This window comes from Castor canadensis, chromosome 14 (genome assembly GCF_047511655.1).
Source record: "Castor canadensis chromosome 14, mCasCan1.hap1v2, whole genome shotgun sequence".
NCBI classification, from domain to species: Eukaryota; Metazoa; Chordata; class Mammalia; order Rodentia; family Castoridae; genus Castor; species Castor canadensis.
In genome coordinates this window covers 37,302,851-37,322,253 of record NC_133399.1, presented here as the reverse complement: position 1 = coordinate 37,322,253, position 19,403 = coordinate 37,302,851, and the positions used below count along the sequence as shown (strand labels likewise).

General features: G+C 33.4%; 1 protein-coding gene and 1 pseudogene across 1 annotated transcript; one reads left to right on the top strand and one right to left on the bottom strand.

Annotated features, from left to right (window-relative positions):
- The first annotated feature begins 7,486 nt into the window (after window positions 1-7,486).
- LOC141416255 (olfactory receptor 7D4-like) lies at window positions 7,487-8,425 on the top strand (annotated as a pseudogene).
- Window positions 8,426-14,843: 6,418 nt separating this feature from the next.
- Window positions 14,844-15,791, bottom strand: LOC141416805 (olfactory receptor 7D4-like). The gene has a single exon (XM_074054275.1). The coding sequence runs from the start codon at window positions 15,780-15,782 to the stop codon at window positions 14,844-14,846; it is 939 nt and encodes a 312-aa protein (XP_073910376.1). The 5' UTR covers window positions 15,783-15,791.
- Window positions 15,792-19,403: the final 3,612 nt, after the last annotated feature.

Genomic DNA, 19,403 nt, shown 5'->3' with positions numbered 1-19,403 from the left:
GTAGGAGTTTTCTTCATTTGATTATGTGAATGAGAAGACTTAGGGTACCAAAGTAGAGATGATCTTTGGAGGAGAGAAAGAGAGGAAGACCACCAAAAACCATGAAAGATGGACATGAAAGCTGAAAGGCACACAGAAACAGAAAGGAGGCAGAGTAAATTAGGAAAGAGTTTGAAATTTCAGCACAATTCCCCCAGAATAAGGGTAATCTGAAAACTTTACCAAAGGGTAAGTGAGGCAGTCTTGGTGACAATCTGGCAGACCTAGCTGTGGAATAAGCCCACAACTCTTGCAAGTCTTAAACCAAGTGCATCTTTTTGGAGAGACAGTGAATCCCTTGGCAGACTAATTAAATTAGAACAGGACAATTTTTCACTCCGTATATCTTGGACAACATTTGTGAGGTGTCAACCCATGACTTGGGTTCACATTTACAAATCTAAATGCAAATAATAAACAAGAAAAAAACAAGTCATCATGACACTCCCAAAAGTCAACAATCTCAGAGACAGAAACAATATAGTGATGGAACAATACAGTGAAGATAGCCTAGAGGAAGAACTTTATAGCATGATTAGAAGAATGATCAGTGGATTTGAAGAGAACATATATAAACACCTGAATAAATTCAATGGTAGCACAAACACTTGAGTGGAATAGGGAAGAGAATGCAGGACATGAAAGAGGCATTCAATAAGTAATCAGATACCCTGAAAATGAAATCAAACTGAAATTTTGTAAATTAAAAGCTCAAGAATTTATATAAAAAGATGTGTTCAACTCTTTCCAATAGATGGGATTAAATTGAGTTCAGATTGTAATGGATTGAAACAAGATATGATGATTTAGAAGAGTCAGATAAAAGAAAAGAAAAAAAGAAGTATGAATGGAACATGCAGGACATCTCGGGCACTATTAAAATACTAAATTATGAATCACAGCATAGAAGAAGGAGAAGTGAAAGCCAAATGGATAAAACATATTTGATAAGATTATACAAGAAAATGTCATACAGCTTGAGAGAGAGTCTTTCAGAAATAGGAAGCTTTAAACACTGAATAGATAAGACTGGGAAAGAACTGATTAAGACTTGTTATAGCTAACATGTTAAATATACAGAATTGGAAAGAAAATTATAAGCTGCATGAGAAAAACTCCTACTCATTCATAAAGGTAAACATTTCAGATAACCGTCAGATTAATCAGCAGAGACATTAAAAGGATGAACAGCATGGAATCTGTATTTTCAGCTCTGGAAGAAAGTAACTGACAATCTAAATTACTGCAGATGGGAAACCTATCACTCATAAGAGAAGGAGAAAAAAATCTTCCATAACAAATGAAAGATAATGTATTTCTAACCCAACACTGCAGAAAACACTTAAAGGAAACCTACACACAGAAGAGCAACATAAATGAAAGTAGGAAAATATGTAAAAGAATCAATCTACATATTAGTTAATAAGAAAGTAAGGATTGGGAAAGAACCAATCATTACAAAAACAGCAGAAAGACAGGAATTATTACATACTTAAGTGTACATTCTAATTGCAAATGGTCTTAATTCTCTAATTAAAAGACACAGATTGGTAGCCTGGATTTTAAAATAAGTTTCAACCATTTAAGCCTGCAAAATGCATATAATTGGCAAAGACAAGCACAGACCAAAACCAAGTGATTAGAAAATGATTCTTCATGCAAATGCACCCCAAAATCAAGCAGGAATAGCTATGTTCATATATGACAAAGCAGACTTCAAGCCAAAATAAGAAGAGACAAAGGTCACTTCATAGTAATGAAGGGAACAGTCCTTTAGAAAGATATAACAGTTATAAAAACATATGCAACAAATCTCAGTGCACAATGAGCAGACTTGAGTTACCTGGTTGACTTCACTAAGGACGATGCTCAGAATCTCACCTGGAATCAGAAGAAAGATGTGTTCTAAACACAGGAAGGCACATTGACTGAGACCACAGATTACTGGTCAAAAAGGCTTACTTCTGCAAAACAAAGGGACAGATAGAATGTAATGGAAAAATCTAGATGTAAAACTCTGCATCATCAGCCAGCTGATACTTGAGAAAGATGGGGAAAACACAGACAATAGAAAAGAACAGTGTCATTTAAGAAATTGTTTGAATAAAACTGAATATTCACATGCAGAATAATGAAATTAGGCTCTTATTTCATACGAAATAAAAATGTCAACTCAAATAGTGCTAAAGATTTAAATATAGAACACAAGCTGCAACATTGATGTGTAGTGAATCATTTTTGAATTAACCTCAAAAACACCAATTAACAAGGCAAAAATGGAGTCACATGAAACTAATAAGTTTCTACACATTCAAGTAAATAATCAAAAAAATGAAGCAACAACCTACAGAATTTGCAAACCACAAATATGATGACTTCATGTATATTTTTTATATACATGAAGTCAAACAACTTATCAGTAAGTAAATAAATGACCTGATTTGAAAATGGGAAAAACCTGAGTAGACATTTATTGAAAAAGACATATACAAGTGGCAAATAGATATAGAATACTTGCTAAACATAAATAATTATCAGGGAACTGGAAATCAAAACCAAAGAAGAAATCACATTACTCCAGGTACAATGACTACGATAAAAATGATGAAAGATAAAAGTTGGTGAGAAGGAGGAAAAAAGATTTTCATATTTGATAGGCATTTGAATTAGTGTAGTCATTGTTGAAAACATTATGAAGATTCATGATAAATACAGTATACAGTATGATCTATTAATTTTCTTACTCAGTATGTGAAATGAAATCACAATGTCAAAAAGGTAAACTTCCATTGAGGAATGTATGAACATACAATGGAATACTATTGAGACATTATAATGCTATATCATCATTTAGTACCACATGGATAAACCTGAAAAAATGCATTAAATGCAATAAGCTATGCATTGAAATATGACTACCACCTAACATCACAACTATATGAAACCTTAAAAAGTTAATCTCAAAGAAATAAAGAGCAGATTCATAGTTAACAAAGACTGAAAATTCAGAGAAGCAATGGTGAAATGTTGATCAAATGACAGAAAATTATAATTTTGATCAAAGGAAGATGTCCAAGAAATCTGTGCAGAGTGGTAACTATAGTTAATCATGATTTAATGAATTCTTGAAAAATTCTTAGTGGCTATTTATCACTCTCCCCAAAATTGATAGCAATAGAAGGCAATACCCATATCAACTGGGCAGATCTATTTATTTAACACTGCATGTACACCACAAAATATCATGTTGTACATGGCAAACATATAAAATCTAAGCTTTGAATTTACAAATTAATAAGAAAAGTAAATAAGAAATACATTCAAAAGAAATAATGTCTTTGTTTCTAAAATATTGTGGACATCAAAATATAAATAAAATCTTCAAAGATTTTTCAAATGAGGAATATTACAGAAAGAAAGTTCCTGAAAAATAAAATTTTCCTTAGGGGATACTTTGTGATATTTTAGTTAAATAAAAGAATCAAGGATTTCTCCCTAGAGAAAATAAATTTATTTCACTCTACAGCTTACATGAAATTGACTTTTTTTTGCATTCTGACATCTTTTACCCCAAAGAACTGAATTTATTGGAGTATGGAAAGAATGTAAAGCAATTTATTTTATTGAGGAGCTGAGAGTATTCAACCCTTGAGAGAGTAGAAACATTAATCCTGCCTCTCTTCCCCCTCCCCTTGATATTTTCTGATCCAAGTCTCCATGATAACCCAAGTGGGCTTCCTGGGGACAAACTGTGGAGCACAGAAAAATTCAGTGGCAACCACCTGAGTGCATCAGTGTCTTCCAGAGATGCTGCTGGAATAAGAAGGAAGAGAGCAGAGAAACTGGGTAGTGTGCTTTATCTCTGTAATAATGATTCTGGAAAATCTTACTTTTTTTAATCCATGAAGGTGAAGTCACTGAATTTTGAAGAAACATTAGATTCCACTTAATGTACTCTTTTCCAGCTTCTGTTTCCTTCTCTCACTACTCTTTCTTGTGGAGGATCTATTCATGAGAGTTTCTCTTGAGAGAATACCCAACTTTTTTCAACCCTTCCTATAAATTCTAATCTCCTTTTAGATAACTTGTATCCATATTTTAAATAATTCAATACTACCAAAGTTCTATTAAGTATGTGATATTCTCTGTGGTGTGTCCATATTTGTAGTTTTCTATTATGTCCCCTAATTTTTCTTCACTTAATATTTTGTATGCACTTTTGAAAGGACAAATTTACCTTGAGTTATTTGATAACAAATAGATTGTTCATGCAAAGCTTAAATGGTAGTCAAGAATTCTGTAAATCAAATGGCATTTATTTTTTAGAGTGGCAAACTCTTACACAATTAATTTAATGTTGCATTTTAAAGTGCTTTCATCAAGGGAAAGTGATAGCATGCCTGCCTTGCAAACATGCAACCCTGAGTTCAAATGCTAGTACCACAAAAAAGAAATAAAAATAAAACGTGCTTTATTCAATGTTATTCCTTTCCCTATCCAAAACAACTCAAATGCTATAACAAAGGCCTGCTATTGTATCAAATATAGACAAACAGTAATTCTGAATACACAAAATTGTTGGTTTGTGGGTAGCTAAAGTTTCTCTAGTGAAGCTTCTCAATTGTAGGCACATTGTGGATGCTAAGGTGAAATAACTACATTAACAAACTAATGTCAACAAAAAAAATTAAATCAGTAAAAATCATTAGGGAACTAAACAGAAATCAATAACTAATTTTTCTTCTTGATTTGTCTTCCTGAATGCTCTCATTGGTTATTTAACCTTAGTGTCCAAACTTTAATGTCATTAATTCAAACATTCAACACTCAGTTTGTTTGCCTTTTTTTCACATACTACTACTTTTAAATTTTCTGTAAAATACTGAATGATTCAAATTGTGGGAGACTGAACTGGCATGTTCATGCATTCAAGTCAAATACCTTAAAATTTTAATGTAGTCTGTTGGCTCTGGTTTGAAAACAACCATTTCTTTTTGGGTTAGGAAAATGTCCTTAGCTTCTTCATTTAGTCAACAGGCTCAGTCCTAGCTGCTGAACGCAGAAACATATAATCTCTGAAATGCATCATTTGATTGTGATTATATTTATTCTTTATTTTCATTGACCAATTATGTTCGCAAACATACTTCTGCTTAAGCAGCTTCTATTGTTTAAATGATATTTATGTTCATCATGAATTCCTCATTTTTAGAGCTTATGTATGATAGTTAAGATCTTCATCAAGGTTTTCCAAGTATATCCCTGCCCTTAAATTAAATCACAATGAATTATATTTATTTTTATTATTCTTTTTTGTGTGCTCTCAGGAATGTGACAAACTTGATGTGCTTGATATTTTTTCTCAACGTATATTATAGATGCAACTCTTCAGCAACGACAAAATGACATGAGTCAGGTACATACCTGGAAAGATAAGTGATGAGACAAAATTGTGACATAAGTCCGACAAATAAAGACATATTTATCAATATTGCCCAGACTTAAGAACAGAGGAAGATTTACTATGGGACTCATACATTCCATCCTGCATAACCCTCATGCTTGCTTCTTCACAATGGCCTCTCAAATCCCCTCCAAGGCCAAGTTCACTATCTAATGTAGCAGATACATTATTTCACTCAGCTTGGAATGTTTTTTCCTTCATTCCTCTGATTACCAGTGTCTCACATTTCTCTCCATGCTCAAACATTTGTATTTCAGAGAAGACTCTCCTACATGCTTTCCCAGGATAATTTGTAACTCAGAGTTTTTCCCTGTCTTTTTTTTTTCTTTTATTATTCATATGTGCATACAAGGCTTGGTTCATTTCTCCCCCCTGCCCCCACCCCCTCCCTTACCACCCACTCCGCCCCCTCCCTCTCCCCCCCCAATACCCAGCAGAAACTATTTTGCCCTTATCTCTAATTTTGTTGTAGAGAGAGTATAAGCAATAATAGGAAGGAACAAGGGGTTTTGCTGATTGAGATAAGGATAGCTATACATTGATTGAGATAAGGATAGCATTGACTCACATTGATTTCCTGTGCGTGGGTGTTACCTTCTAGGTTAATTCTTTTTAATCTAACCTTTTCTCTAGTACCTGTTCCCCTTTTCCTATTGGCCTCAGTTGCTTTTAAGGTATCTGCTTTAGTTTCTCTGCGTTAAGGGCAACAAATGCTAGCTAGTTTTTTAGGTGTCTTACCTATCCTCACCCCTCCCTTGTGTGCTCTCGCTTTTATCATGTGCTCATAGTCCAATCCCCCCCTGTCTTTAATTAATTTCCTTTCAGAAAACATAATATTAACTTTATTCAATTATGGTATTAGTAAACATTTTCAAAATTTACATTTGTATTTCAAAATGCTCAAGATTATTTGATATATAGAAACCTTAAAATTTTAAAGTATATTAAACACATTTTTACCTTAATTGTTGATTTTAACAACAAATTTCCATTTGTTTGCTGCTTATTGTTTGTTAATTGAACCAAATTCAATTTCACTCATTCCTTTCATCTAGAGACACATAGTAGAGAGATGTCATAGAGGATATTTGTAAGTATTAATAATGTTTATAAAAATAGCAACTATCATCTACCAGCATATTACTGTGCTCTTCTAAAGTAACAGAAACAATCACTTTTAAACAGAAAAAAAGGCCATCTCATAAGCATTGTGAAGCCATATAAGAAAGGTTATTTGTCTGGAGACTTCCTGATTAAACACTATTGCATGTATATTAGAATGAGAAAGTATAGAGATAATCCAGGAATAGTTATGATAAATCTTCAATTATGTAATATGCCTCATATTAAAGAATAAATCAGTTATGTCTATCAATTTAAATGAACAACCTAATATAGCAAGTAAATATAGTAATAAAAAGGAGAAATTTCTATTAAATTGAATAAAATATGAAAGATTTTATGCATTTAAAATGGACCAAGCAAAGATGTCATTTTTTAAATTTTTCATTTTTTTCTTCTACAAAATCAGAGAATAGGAGGGCAGAACAGGTCTTGCCCGGGGTGGGGGCTCTAGTGGGAGGGAGGAAGTGGTATGGAAAGCAGGTAGGAGGGTGAATACAGTGCAAAGAAGGTTTACACATGTATGTAAATACAAAAATGATACCTGCTGAAGGAGAGCAGTGGAGGGGGTGAATTCTAGTATGATATATTTGATACATTATAAGAGCCTTTATAAATGTCAAAATATACCCCCTCCCAGCACAACAACAAAGGAAAAAATAAAAATAAATAGATTAATTAATTTATTAATTAAGTAAAAAGGAATCAGGCTGCCATTTGCCAATGTCATTAGTTGGACACAATAGAGGTTGAAGAAAATACATCAAAGGATACTAAGGTAAAATGGTTACTCACTTAGAATCCAGATGTACACTCTTGGAACATTGATTTTGTCTTCTACCCAGCACATACACAAGTGATATGGAAACAGAAAACAACACAATAGGATCACAATTCCTTCTACTGGGTCTCTCAGATGATCCTGAACTACAGCCCATTGTCTTTGGTCTATTTCTGTCCGTGTACCTGATCACAGTGATTGGGAATCTAATCATTTTCCTGGCTGTCAGTTTTGACTCCCACCTCCACACCCCCATGTATTTCTTCCTCTCTAACCTGCCTTTTGGTGACATCTGCTTTATTTCCACTACAGTACCAAAGATGCTAGTAAATATTCATGCAAACAGAAAAGACATCTCCTACAGAGGATGCCTCACTCAAGTGTATTTTTTTATGCTTTTTGCTGGAATGGATAATTTTCTACTGACAGTGATGGCTTATGACTGGTTTGTGGCCATCTGCTATCCACTGAAATACATGGTCATCATGAACCCGCGGCTCTGTGGCCTTGTAGTTATACTATCTTGGTTCACCATTTTCTGGGTTTCTCTCCTTCACCTTCTACTGATAACACGTCTGAACTACTCTATAGGCACTGATATCCCTCATTTCTTCTGTGACCTGCCTCCACTTCTTAAGGTTTCCAACTCTAATGCTCATATCAACAATATTGTCCTATATGTAACAACTGCCTTGCTAGGTGTGTTTCCTGTCAGTGGGATCCTCTTTTCTTACTCTCAGATTGTCTCCTCCTTAATGAAGATGTCTTCCATTGCTAGAAAATATAAAGCATTTTCCACCTGTGGGTCTTACCTATGTGTGGTTTTCCTGTACTATGGGACAAGTATTGTGTAATACCTGAGTTTTACTCTGAATCACTCTTCAAGGGGAAGCATGATTGCCTCAGTGATGTACACTGTTGTCACCCCTATGCTGAACTCCTTCATCTATAGCCTGAGGAACAAAGACGTGAAGAGGACTCTGGGAAAACTCCTCAACAGAGCAGCCTCATGCCTTTGATGGATCACTGACCTCAGAACTAATTTAATGTGTTTCTTTTCTATTGTTAAAGACCATTTGATATGTTTTTAATATGTTTTTGTATGCAGTTAGCTCAATCATACCCCAGGAATTCCTATAAAATCTATGTTCCCTATATGTGGTTCTTAAATTTTCACCTTTGGTGGATTCTATTGCAGGTTTCCTTTACATTTTCACATGAGGATTTAAGTTCTTCACATGTTAAATAGAGACATGATTTACTCATAAATATCTCCTTAGTGATTTTAAATATTCTCACTATAAGGGAATGTCAAATATTTAGATTATACATATGTGAATAACTCTTATTTGATCATTCAACAATATATGCATGTATTATACATCACACCGTATCCTATAAGTCTAAGCAATTATTACATATCTATTTAAAAGAAAAAATAGCTGAAAATATATGTACTTGAATGTTAATTTTCCTCACTTTACTTTTGAGTTTCTTTCTTGTTTTCCTTGGAAGAAATGAAATAAAAATCATGCAGTACTCAAAGAAAATGTCTATTTTTAAACATTTTTATTAGTACATAACAATTGTACAAGGGGTTTGTTTTGACACTCCCATATATGTGTACAATGTACCCAGGTTTGGCTCATACATTTCCCTTGACCCCATTTTTAAAAATGGCTCAATCCAGTTTCAATGTTCCATATACATACATGTATAGAAAACACATCAATCATATTCACCCTCCTTTACTCTGACTCACTTCACATGCTCCAACTTTTTCCATGTTGTAACCAATGACAGAATTTCCTTCTTGTTGCTGTGGGTGGTATTTCTTTTTTTTATACATTTGCAACATTTTCTTTATCTGTTCATCTAATGATGGACACTTAGACTGATCCCATATCTTGGATATTGTGAGTAATATTGCCTTAATAATAGGAATGGGCATGTGTGTTAACATACAGATTTCATATTGCTTGAATATGGCAGTTTTCTTTATAATTTCTGATGTGATTTTATACTGTTTTCCATAATGGTTACTAATTTACATTTCCATCAAGAGTTTCCAAGTGTTCTCAATTCTCCATATCCTCATCACATTAGGTATCACTTGTCTCTGTCATAATAGTCATTCTAGCAGATATGATGTGACATCTGATTGTGGGTTTAATTTCCATTACCCTGATGTTGGTGGTTTTGAACATATTTGTATACCTGCTGTCCATTTTATGTCTTCTTTGAGAAATGTCTATTCATATTCCTTGCCCTTAAAATTATCATTTACATATAATAATCTGACATATTTATAAGGTACAATAGGATATTGTGATGTGTATAAACCTTGTGGAATGTAAATTAAAAGCAATTAATATATCCATCAGCTCAATATTCTGTGAGAACATCACAGTCTTCTTTTCTAGCCATTTAAAATATATTATTATTAACTGTAGTCATTCTACAATTTAATAGATCATCAGAATTTATTCCTCCTATCTACATGTAACTATATATCCATTGACCATTCTCTCCACATATTTCCATTTCCCCTATTTCCAGTGTCAGTTACCACTGTTCTAGTCTATAAAGTAGTATTGAGAACAACTGTTTTAGATTTCTTGCATAGTTTATTTCATACAGTACTTTTCTTTCTGTTCCTGACTTAGTTCACGTTACATAATGTCATCCAGTTTCATTAACTGTGCTACAGATTAAAAGATTTCATCCTTTTATGACTTAATGGTATTACATTGTATACAATGCAAATGAATTATGAGATAAATTAATATAATTTCTTCTTTAATTGTAAGGGAGAATGAAACAATGATGCCATCTAATCTGTTCCTGACTTATTTATAATGTAACTCTTTTGTTAAAATATCGATTTGATTGACATGATCTCTATACTTATTATTGTCCATTCTGATTTTCTATTTCTTCATAAATCAATGTAGGTAAATTTTATATTTGAAGGAATGCATCTATTTCTTTTAGTTACTCAATAACTTGATATATAATTGCTTATATTAATCTCCTATGTTATTTTTACTTTTGTGACACTAGTATGATGGCTATTTTTACACTTCACATTGTATTTATTTGAGTTGTTTTCTCACATTTTTATGCTGTTAAAGGTTTGCTGATTTTTAGCTATTTAGAAGACTCACTATTGTTTCATTGATCTTTTTTCTTCATTTTTTATCTCTAGTTCTTTTATTAACACCGTTAACTTTAATACTCCTTCCTACAATTTTGAGCTGTTTCTTTCTTAGATCCCTAGTTATTGGGCCTCAATGTTGGGTTATTTATTAGGTATATTTTTACTATTTTTCTTTTTATTCATTTCTATTGTTTAAATCCCAGGGCTTTGTGGTATCAAAGCAGACGCTCTACTTCTGGTGCCACACTTCCAGACCTTTTATCTCTGATTAGTTTGAAGACAGTGACTCATATTTTGCCTAGCCCAGCCTGGACCATGGTCCTCCTATTCATGCTTCTTGCCACAGCAGAGATGACAGGGATGTGGCACCATGCTCAGCTTTTTCCCTTTGAAATAAATTCTCATGTATGTTTTTGTGTGCGCTGACCTGGAAGTGTGATCCTCTTGATCTCAGCCTCCCAAATAGATTGAGATGACAGCTGTGAGCCACCATGATTACATATTGTATGATGTTCAAACTTGTTAAATTTTTGCCTGGGTTGTCCTCAGATTCAGAGTCTCCTGATCTCAGTAGCCCAAGTACCTAGAAGTACAGCCATAACCACTGATGACCACTCCTTTCTTTTTAAATACAGATGTTATTTACTGTGTGATTCACTTAGAAATGCTTTTACTATATTCCACAGGATTTAGTATTTTGTTCCTTTTTCATTTAATTCAAGTGTTCTTTAAAATTTCCTTCTTTAACTTACTCATTGTTGCACTGGTTGCTCAGAAGCATGTTTGTTAATTTCTACATATATATTAATTTCATTATATTATTTCTGTGATTATTAGTTTTGTATAATCATGGCAAAAAAAGATCCATAATATGATTTCAATCTTTTTAAATTTATGGAGTCTGTTTTGTGCCTTATCATGACTTATTCTGGAGAGTTTTCCATGTGATATTGAAAAGGTTGTGCATGCTACAGCTGTTGTCTGAAATGATAGGATTCACAGACACATCAAATGGGCTTTCTGTGAACAACTTTCATTCAAGGAAAATTATATTTACTGCATACAAAAACGATCTCAAACATTGTTCAGCATCTTTAATGTAATTCTTAAAATCATAAAATTCTTAGATGAAAACAAAGGAACATCCTTATTATCTTGAATTTTGCACTGGATTATTAAATATGACATCAAACACATATGTAAGAAAAGCAAAAATAAGTATGCTAGACTTGATCGCTATTACCATATTCTATGCATCAAGACATCATCTATAAAAGTGAGCCTACTAGTGACATAAAAATGGAAACCAAGAATAATGTAATAGTATAGACAATGAGAAAAAACACAAAATTTATGGATTAAATTAAGGTCAATTTATTGTGGTAATTACCCATGAGTATACCATGAGTAAGGGCTACTATTTCCTGCACTTATCTTTCACTCGACACAAAACTTAAATACTAAAATATATGGTCTGATATACTTAAAGCAGTGTAAGGGAACTGAAGAAAAATAAAATCTGCTTGAGCAGCAATCATTTTTAAGACCCCAAAAACCTAGGAAGAAAAAAATGGAAAAAAAAGAAAAATGACACTGAACCAAACTGAGTTTACACACAAGAGAACAATCTACAGAGTGATGAGATAATCTATAGAATGAAAGTATATATTTGGAAATCAGACATTAAATGAAAGATAATATGCCAAATACCTGGAGTCCAAACAACTCAACAGAAAGAAAATAAACCACTTGATTAGAAATGGGCAAAGGAGCAAAATAGTCATTTATTAAGCAATACACACAATGACCAACAGATACACGGAAATGCTCATCAATACTAATCATTTGTGTAGTTCAAATTAAATCTACAATGACATAACACTGCACACTTACAGAAATGGCCATTATCAAAAAAGATAAATGATAATAAGTGTTGGTGTGGATGTGGAATGAAAGGATTCCTGAACACTGTTGGTTAGAATTTCAATTAGTATATACTTTGGGAAAATGTATGGAGGTTCCTAAAAATAAAAATGATAGTGTGGTATGATCCAAGAATCATTCTAGTGCCTCCACACCCATAACATCTAAAATAAGTATGTCAAAACATAAGCTCAGTCTCAATTTTCATGGCCTCATTATTCACAATAGTTAACATATAGAATCAAACCAAATGTCTAGCATTGAGTGAATAGGTAAAGAAATGTGGTATATATGTGTATAATGTTTAAAATGAAAAAAACGTCCTTCAATTTGCTACAGAATGGATGAATGCAAATGATACTACGTTAGGAAAAATGAACCTTGAATAGAAAGACAAGTGCTGAAGGAACAAACTTATATGTGCATCCAAATATACAGACTCATAGAAATGGACATTGCTATACAAGCCATGGCAATGGAGGATTGGTAGATATTGAGTAAAAGACACAAAATTTCAATTAAATAGAAGAAATAACATGAAAGGTCTCTATAGTGCATAATGATGAATATATTAATATCAACAATTTATATAATGGAAAAAATGTTCAGAAATCAAATGAACTATTTCCAAACACATATCTGATAAAGGTAAAGTATTCAGATAACATAAAGGACCAAAAAAGAACATTCCACACAATTAAAAACTGCAAAAGCCCTAGAAAACCTTTTCTCCATAGAAGATATATAAACCACCAATAAGCACATGAAAAGATGTTCAGTTTTTCATAGGGAAATGCAAATCAAAAGCACAGTCATGTTCTACATCTTAGAGAAAGCTACAGTTATTACATATTGAAAATAACAAGTACTGGCAATGATGTAGACATGTTAGAATTCTCACATAGTAGAATGTAAAATGTGCCATGTAGTATGTCAAGCAGGTAGGCTGTTTCTCAAAATGTTGAACATATAATTAGCATAACATTTAGTCATTCAACTCCTATATTCATTAGCCAAAGAATTGAAAGCAATATAGTCATGATCTGCTTAACATTGGGAAAATGCAACATTAATTTCATCGTTTAGCAAAAATCATTCACTGTACTTCCACAGACATAGTTGGTGATAATATTACCAAGTGCTATAATATTATGGGAATGTCAACTTTTATGCAGTCTCTCATTAAATAGAAGGTTGTAATGTCATACATAACTGTATTCAAACAAATAAATGTAATCACCACTATTCACAAGAGCCAAAAAATGAAATTGTGTAAATGTTCATCAGCAAACAAATGGATAAACAACTTACATATATTCATTCATCAGAATCTTATTTAATGGAGAACATTAACATTAATCAATGAAACAACTAAAAATGTGGCAACAAAAAAAGAATGAGAGTGATAAAAAAGAATAAGGGACAAAGGAATCAAGCAAGAAAGGGAGGGAGAAATGAAAAAGAAATGAAATGAGAAGGAGGGAGTTAAATCTGAAGGCTCACAAAGAATGGAGGAATATTAGAGCTATCTTAGGAGAAGGAATATTAGAGTTATCCTAGGAGGTATGTCCTTATGAATCGTGAATTGAATGCTTTCAAATGTAGAATTCATATTTGATGCTGAAAGTTCAATTATCCTTTTCGTAAAACATAAGATAACAAAATTAGGAGATTGGGCTCTGTGTCAGGTTCAGCCCATTGTCCATCTCAATATAATTTTTCCATTTGAGAAATTTGGTGAATGAGAGAAAAAATGTCAAAGAAGAGTAGATTAAATAGAGTCATACATGCAAACAATAAACTCAGTCCTGATATGGCAAATGTTTTACTTCCATGTCTTTTAGTCCATTTCTTTTATTGAAAACAAACTTTAAGGAAGAATGGTAATTTTTGAGGATGCAATATCAGTGCATATTAAGCATTCTTTTGTTCATGAGAAACATCTCAAGAATGACTGTAAGACACTTTCCTGCTGGACACCAACGGCTCACACCTATAATCTTCAGGAGGCAGAGATCAGGAGAATCATGTTTTGAAGCCAGCCCACAAAAATGGTTCATGAGTGCCTATTTCTCAAAAACTCTTCACAAAAATAGCCTCAAAACAAAAACAAAAAAACACTTCCCAAACTTGAAGTTTTAGGGACCACATAAAAGGAAGAGACATTTATAAGAAATTTCTTACTGAGTTGTTGTATAGATACAAATAAGTAAGTATAATCAAAACCCACAGGTTTTCTTTGTTAACACAAGGAATTAAGGCATGTTTGTATGAAATAAAAAGTCAGGATATTGAAATTAATATTTTCCTGAAGAGCATAAAATATCCACTTCATTCTGAGTTTAATAGATCCTTCAAGGACAAGACAATGCTTGGCTGAGGAGTCTTCCCAGGGCTCTCTTCACGTCTTTGTTCCTCAGGCTGTGGATGAAAGGGTTCAGCATTGGGGTGACCACAGTGTACATCACTGAGACAATCATGTTTTTCTGTGAAGAATGAGTCAGAGTAGAGCTGAGATAAACTCCAAGCCCTGTTCCATAGAACAAGGAAACCACACAGATATGAGAACCACAGGTGGAAAATATCTTATATTTGCCAAGAGTTGAGGACATCCTCATTAAGGTAGTGATAATCTGAAAGTAAGAGAACAAGATCCCAATGACAGGAAATACAGCTAGCAGTGCAGTTAGTATGTACAAGATGATGTTATTAATGTGGGCATCAGAGTGGGTCACTTGGAGAAGGTGAGGGAGATCACAGACATAATGGAAAACTTGAGTAGCTGTATAAAATTTCAGATGTGTTAACACTAGAAGATGAAGGAGAGACACCCAAAAAATTATGAACCAAGACATCAGAACAAGGAGGCCACAGAGACAAGGATTCATAATGACCATGCAATTCAGAGGGTGACAGATAGCCACAAATTGGTCAAAGGCCATCACAGTTAGTAGAAAATTATCCATTCCAGCAAAAATCATTAAAAAATACACTTGAGTGAGACATCCTCTGTAAGAAATTTCTTTATTCTGTGCCTGGATGTTTGTCAACATCTTTGGGACTGTAGTAGAGGCCAAACAAATGTCAATAAAGGACAAGTTGCAGAGGAAGAAGTACATGGGGGTGTGAAGACGAGAATCAGAGCTATTAGCCAGAATGATGATCAGATTCCCAAGTACTGTAACTAGGTACATGGACAGGAACAGCCCAAAGAGAATGGGCTGTAGTTCAGGATCTTCTGAGAGCCCTGAGATTAGGAATTCTGTGATTTCTGAGTCATTTTCTCTTCCCATCTTACTGTGTTTTCTGTTTAGGAAATAAGCACTGGTTAATTTGAACCTTAACCAATTGGCAACTCAGAAAGTGGTCATTTCACAATATCCCAATGCATGGATGTCCTGCATTCTCCCTGAGATTTTCATATGAGAATGATTCAGTCAGACAAATTATACCCATTTCCACTTGAAGTGTACATAATTATTCATATTTTCATTAAATTATCCATTTATCTTTCTTTTATCATCTACTCACAGGTTTTTATTCCACCTTTAGAATCTATGTATGGAAACCAATTTCCTCTATGACATGACTGCTCCAAAATGGTTGAAATACTTTGTATTTTCTCTTTTGTAATCCCCATACTTCATTCTAATAGCTAATATATGATAACTACTTTAGATATTTTAAGTCCATCAATGAATATTACAGGGCTGTCACTTATAAACTGGAATCTTGGATCAGACATCTTGCAATAGATTTTTAAACTTTTCAACTGTTTGAATCTAAGAAAGTTATTTAAACTATGTTAGTCAGAAGCACATAACCTCTACAGTCAGAATAGTAAAAGTTCACTACATTAAGAGTGAAATAGGATTTAGAGTGAAATCAGATTAGATCATGTTTGTAATTTTTCTATTGCTATTCCTCCACATAATATCACCATTCTAAAAAAGATGATCCTCTTTTCTTAACATCACAACAAGCATAACTTGCATTTCTATTATTTATCAATTTTCCTGCAAAATTGTTGTAAATATCCCAGGGCAAAATTATATATTTTTTAACATAACAAGAGAAGGCATAAGAGACCAGAGTAGTGGAAACCACACATCCTTAGAAGCTCTGGGAAAATGACCATGAAAAGCTGGGGACAACCAACCTGGGGGTGGGTAAGGGTAGAAAGACACTGAGATTTCACAGCAACAGATAGAATCATATTTAGAAAGAGAAGATGGATAGATTTGCAAGCAGAAAAATGGGAGAGAAACTCTTGTCTTCAGTAGGCCACAGGCACAGCAAGAAAGGCTTAATATGCAAATCTTCAGAGGTGATGACTTAAGTGAAATCAAGAAAGAATGAATAAACTCTACAAAAAGGCACTGTGATTTCAGGTGTAAATAAATATAACCTTACTTTTTAAAAAATAGAATCTTGGACAATGGAACAGGAGAGTAAATTCTTTCTGAGTGGTCTGGGAGGAAGTTCTGTGGCAGTGGGAGGGAGGTGAAAAAAAGAGACACAGAATACACAATTAATTCTGGATTTAATGTCAAAGTAATTTTTAGTCTCACCAAAGGTCCTGGAATGTGCAGTGGATAGGCACTAGGATAGTTCTCTTCTTCTCAATATATTGGTAGGAAACCATCATATAAAGACCCTTAAGCAGCAGTTCAAGGAGTCAGAAATCCCTGTTTGATTTGGTCTCTGGGTACACACAGCAAGGGCTGAGTTATCATTTGTTCATTTTTAGCTGAAAGACCTACTTTAGTTACAATGGAAAGTCTGATTTCAAGACAGATAATGGGAAAATGTGCATAGTCAAATGGGAAAGGAAGTTACTTCCTACCTACCTGAACAGCACTCCAAGAAGCAGAGACATAGTGGACACCACTGCAGAGGTGTATCACAGGCTCTTCTAAAAACATCACACACTCTAGTTGCTAAGGAAATGAAGAAACAGAGAAATTCAAACTGCACACAAAGTTCCCTCATTGAGTCCAGTAGGCATTCAACCTGAATTTATACTACACCCCACAGATTGGTATTCTAGGAGTGAATGGCTAAGCTCTTTTTATTTGATGCTTTTCTGTTTTCTAATTCTTTTTTTATTTTTTCCAATTCTTTATTTTTCTGTAGAGACTTGTTTTAAAGCCAGTGATTGTCTTGCATACTCACATTTGAAGTTTATTTGGTATTTAAGCAATTTCTTTTTTCTCTCTATTTAGCTTACAAATCTCCCTTATATGACTTTCCCATCTGATATTTAATTTCTTTGTCCTGTCTTTTCCTTTTCTAGAAGGTTTTTCTGGTTTAGTTTTTGATTTGTTCTGTTTTCCCATAGAACACAGCCTGGTGTGAGTCCTCTAGTCTCTCTAAATCATCCTTTCAAATAGGATTATACCATTTAATAGTGGACATGAAGAACCACACCTTACTTCTAAATTTAATTTGCAATTATTCCTTCTTCCTCTCTCTATTTCCTTTCTCCCTCCTCATATTATTCTATTTCTTTGTTCAAACATATCAGTTTATTGTCCCCTTTAATTTATATCTGTTTTCTCGTATGCCTTGTATAATTCTTCTTTATTGGGATAGTTGTGGTTTTATTGGTTGTTGCTAGGTTTTATTTTTTTCATTGTCTCTTCCTTAAATTGTTAGGGGGGAAATCTTCCTTATCAATTCCCTTATTTATTGTTTCAGCGTCTATTTATGTATCCCTTCTAACTTTTCATAATTCCCTGTATTTCGGGTGCTCTTCATTAATATTATACCTATGATTCTCTTTCCATTGCTACTCTTATTGACAAGTATAATCTTAGTGTACATACTATTGTCTTTGCAATTTAGTCTCTATAAGATTATTGGTGTAGTCATGATGATTGTTTTTAATCAGTTCTCTCTGTATGTACATAGCTGTTGTGCCTGTCAACTGTGGTTCACTCTGCTGCTAGTTTTGTCCTCTCTGACGATTGCTGGAGATAAGACCCAGAACACTGAGCATGTCAGGTGAATGGCTTCAAACCTGTGCTCAAAGTCCAGAGGTGAGAAACTGTCCTTTAACCCTACCACAGACCAGTTCAGTATGAACACTGTGAATACTTTATCTGAAAAAATAGAGGATATTAAAACTCCAACCAAAAACTTAGCCCACCTGCATAAATCCCAATGGAGAAACACATTATATTAGAAAGAATATGAAAACCAATAATTCCACAACAGATTCTAAGTACAGTGAAATGGATAAAAATCACTGGCAAAGAATTACAAATAATATTTCAGAATGATAAACAAAATTAAAGGATATATAAATAATAAAGTGAATGAATTCAAAGAGCATGACACAACTCTATGACTAGCATAGGCTAATAAAAATGTTCTCAAAAAACAAAAAGTATACAAATAAGTACCTGAATTTAACAGAAAAACAATACAAGATGAAAGAGGAATTCAAAAATTCAAAGAAATTCTGTAAATGGATCAAATTGAAAGCTTGGCGATTAAAAGCTCAAAAGGTCAAATTAAAAAACTCAGTTGCAAGTCTCAACAGCAGACTAGGTCAAGTAGAAGACAGAATATCAAGGATTGAATTGGAGGTAGATTAAATAGAATATTCAGATAATAATAAAATAATAAAAATAAACTATGAACAGAATGTACAAGACATCTCAGATATGATTAAAAGACTTAATCTATAAATCATATGCATCAATAAAGGAGAAGAGATATAAGTTAATGTCATAGACAGCATATTAATAAAAATAATATCAGTAAATTTCCCAAAACTTTGGAAAGAGATGGTCATCTACCTCTTACAGAGCACTAAATAGACAAAATGAAAGAAAAACCCCACATCATATAATAGTAAGAAAATTAAGTATACAGGACAAGGAACACACTGCAAAAGAGAAGTATCA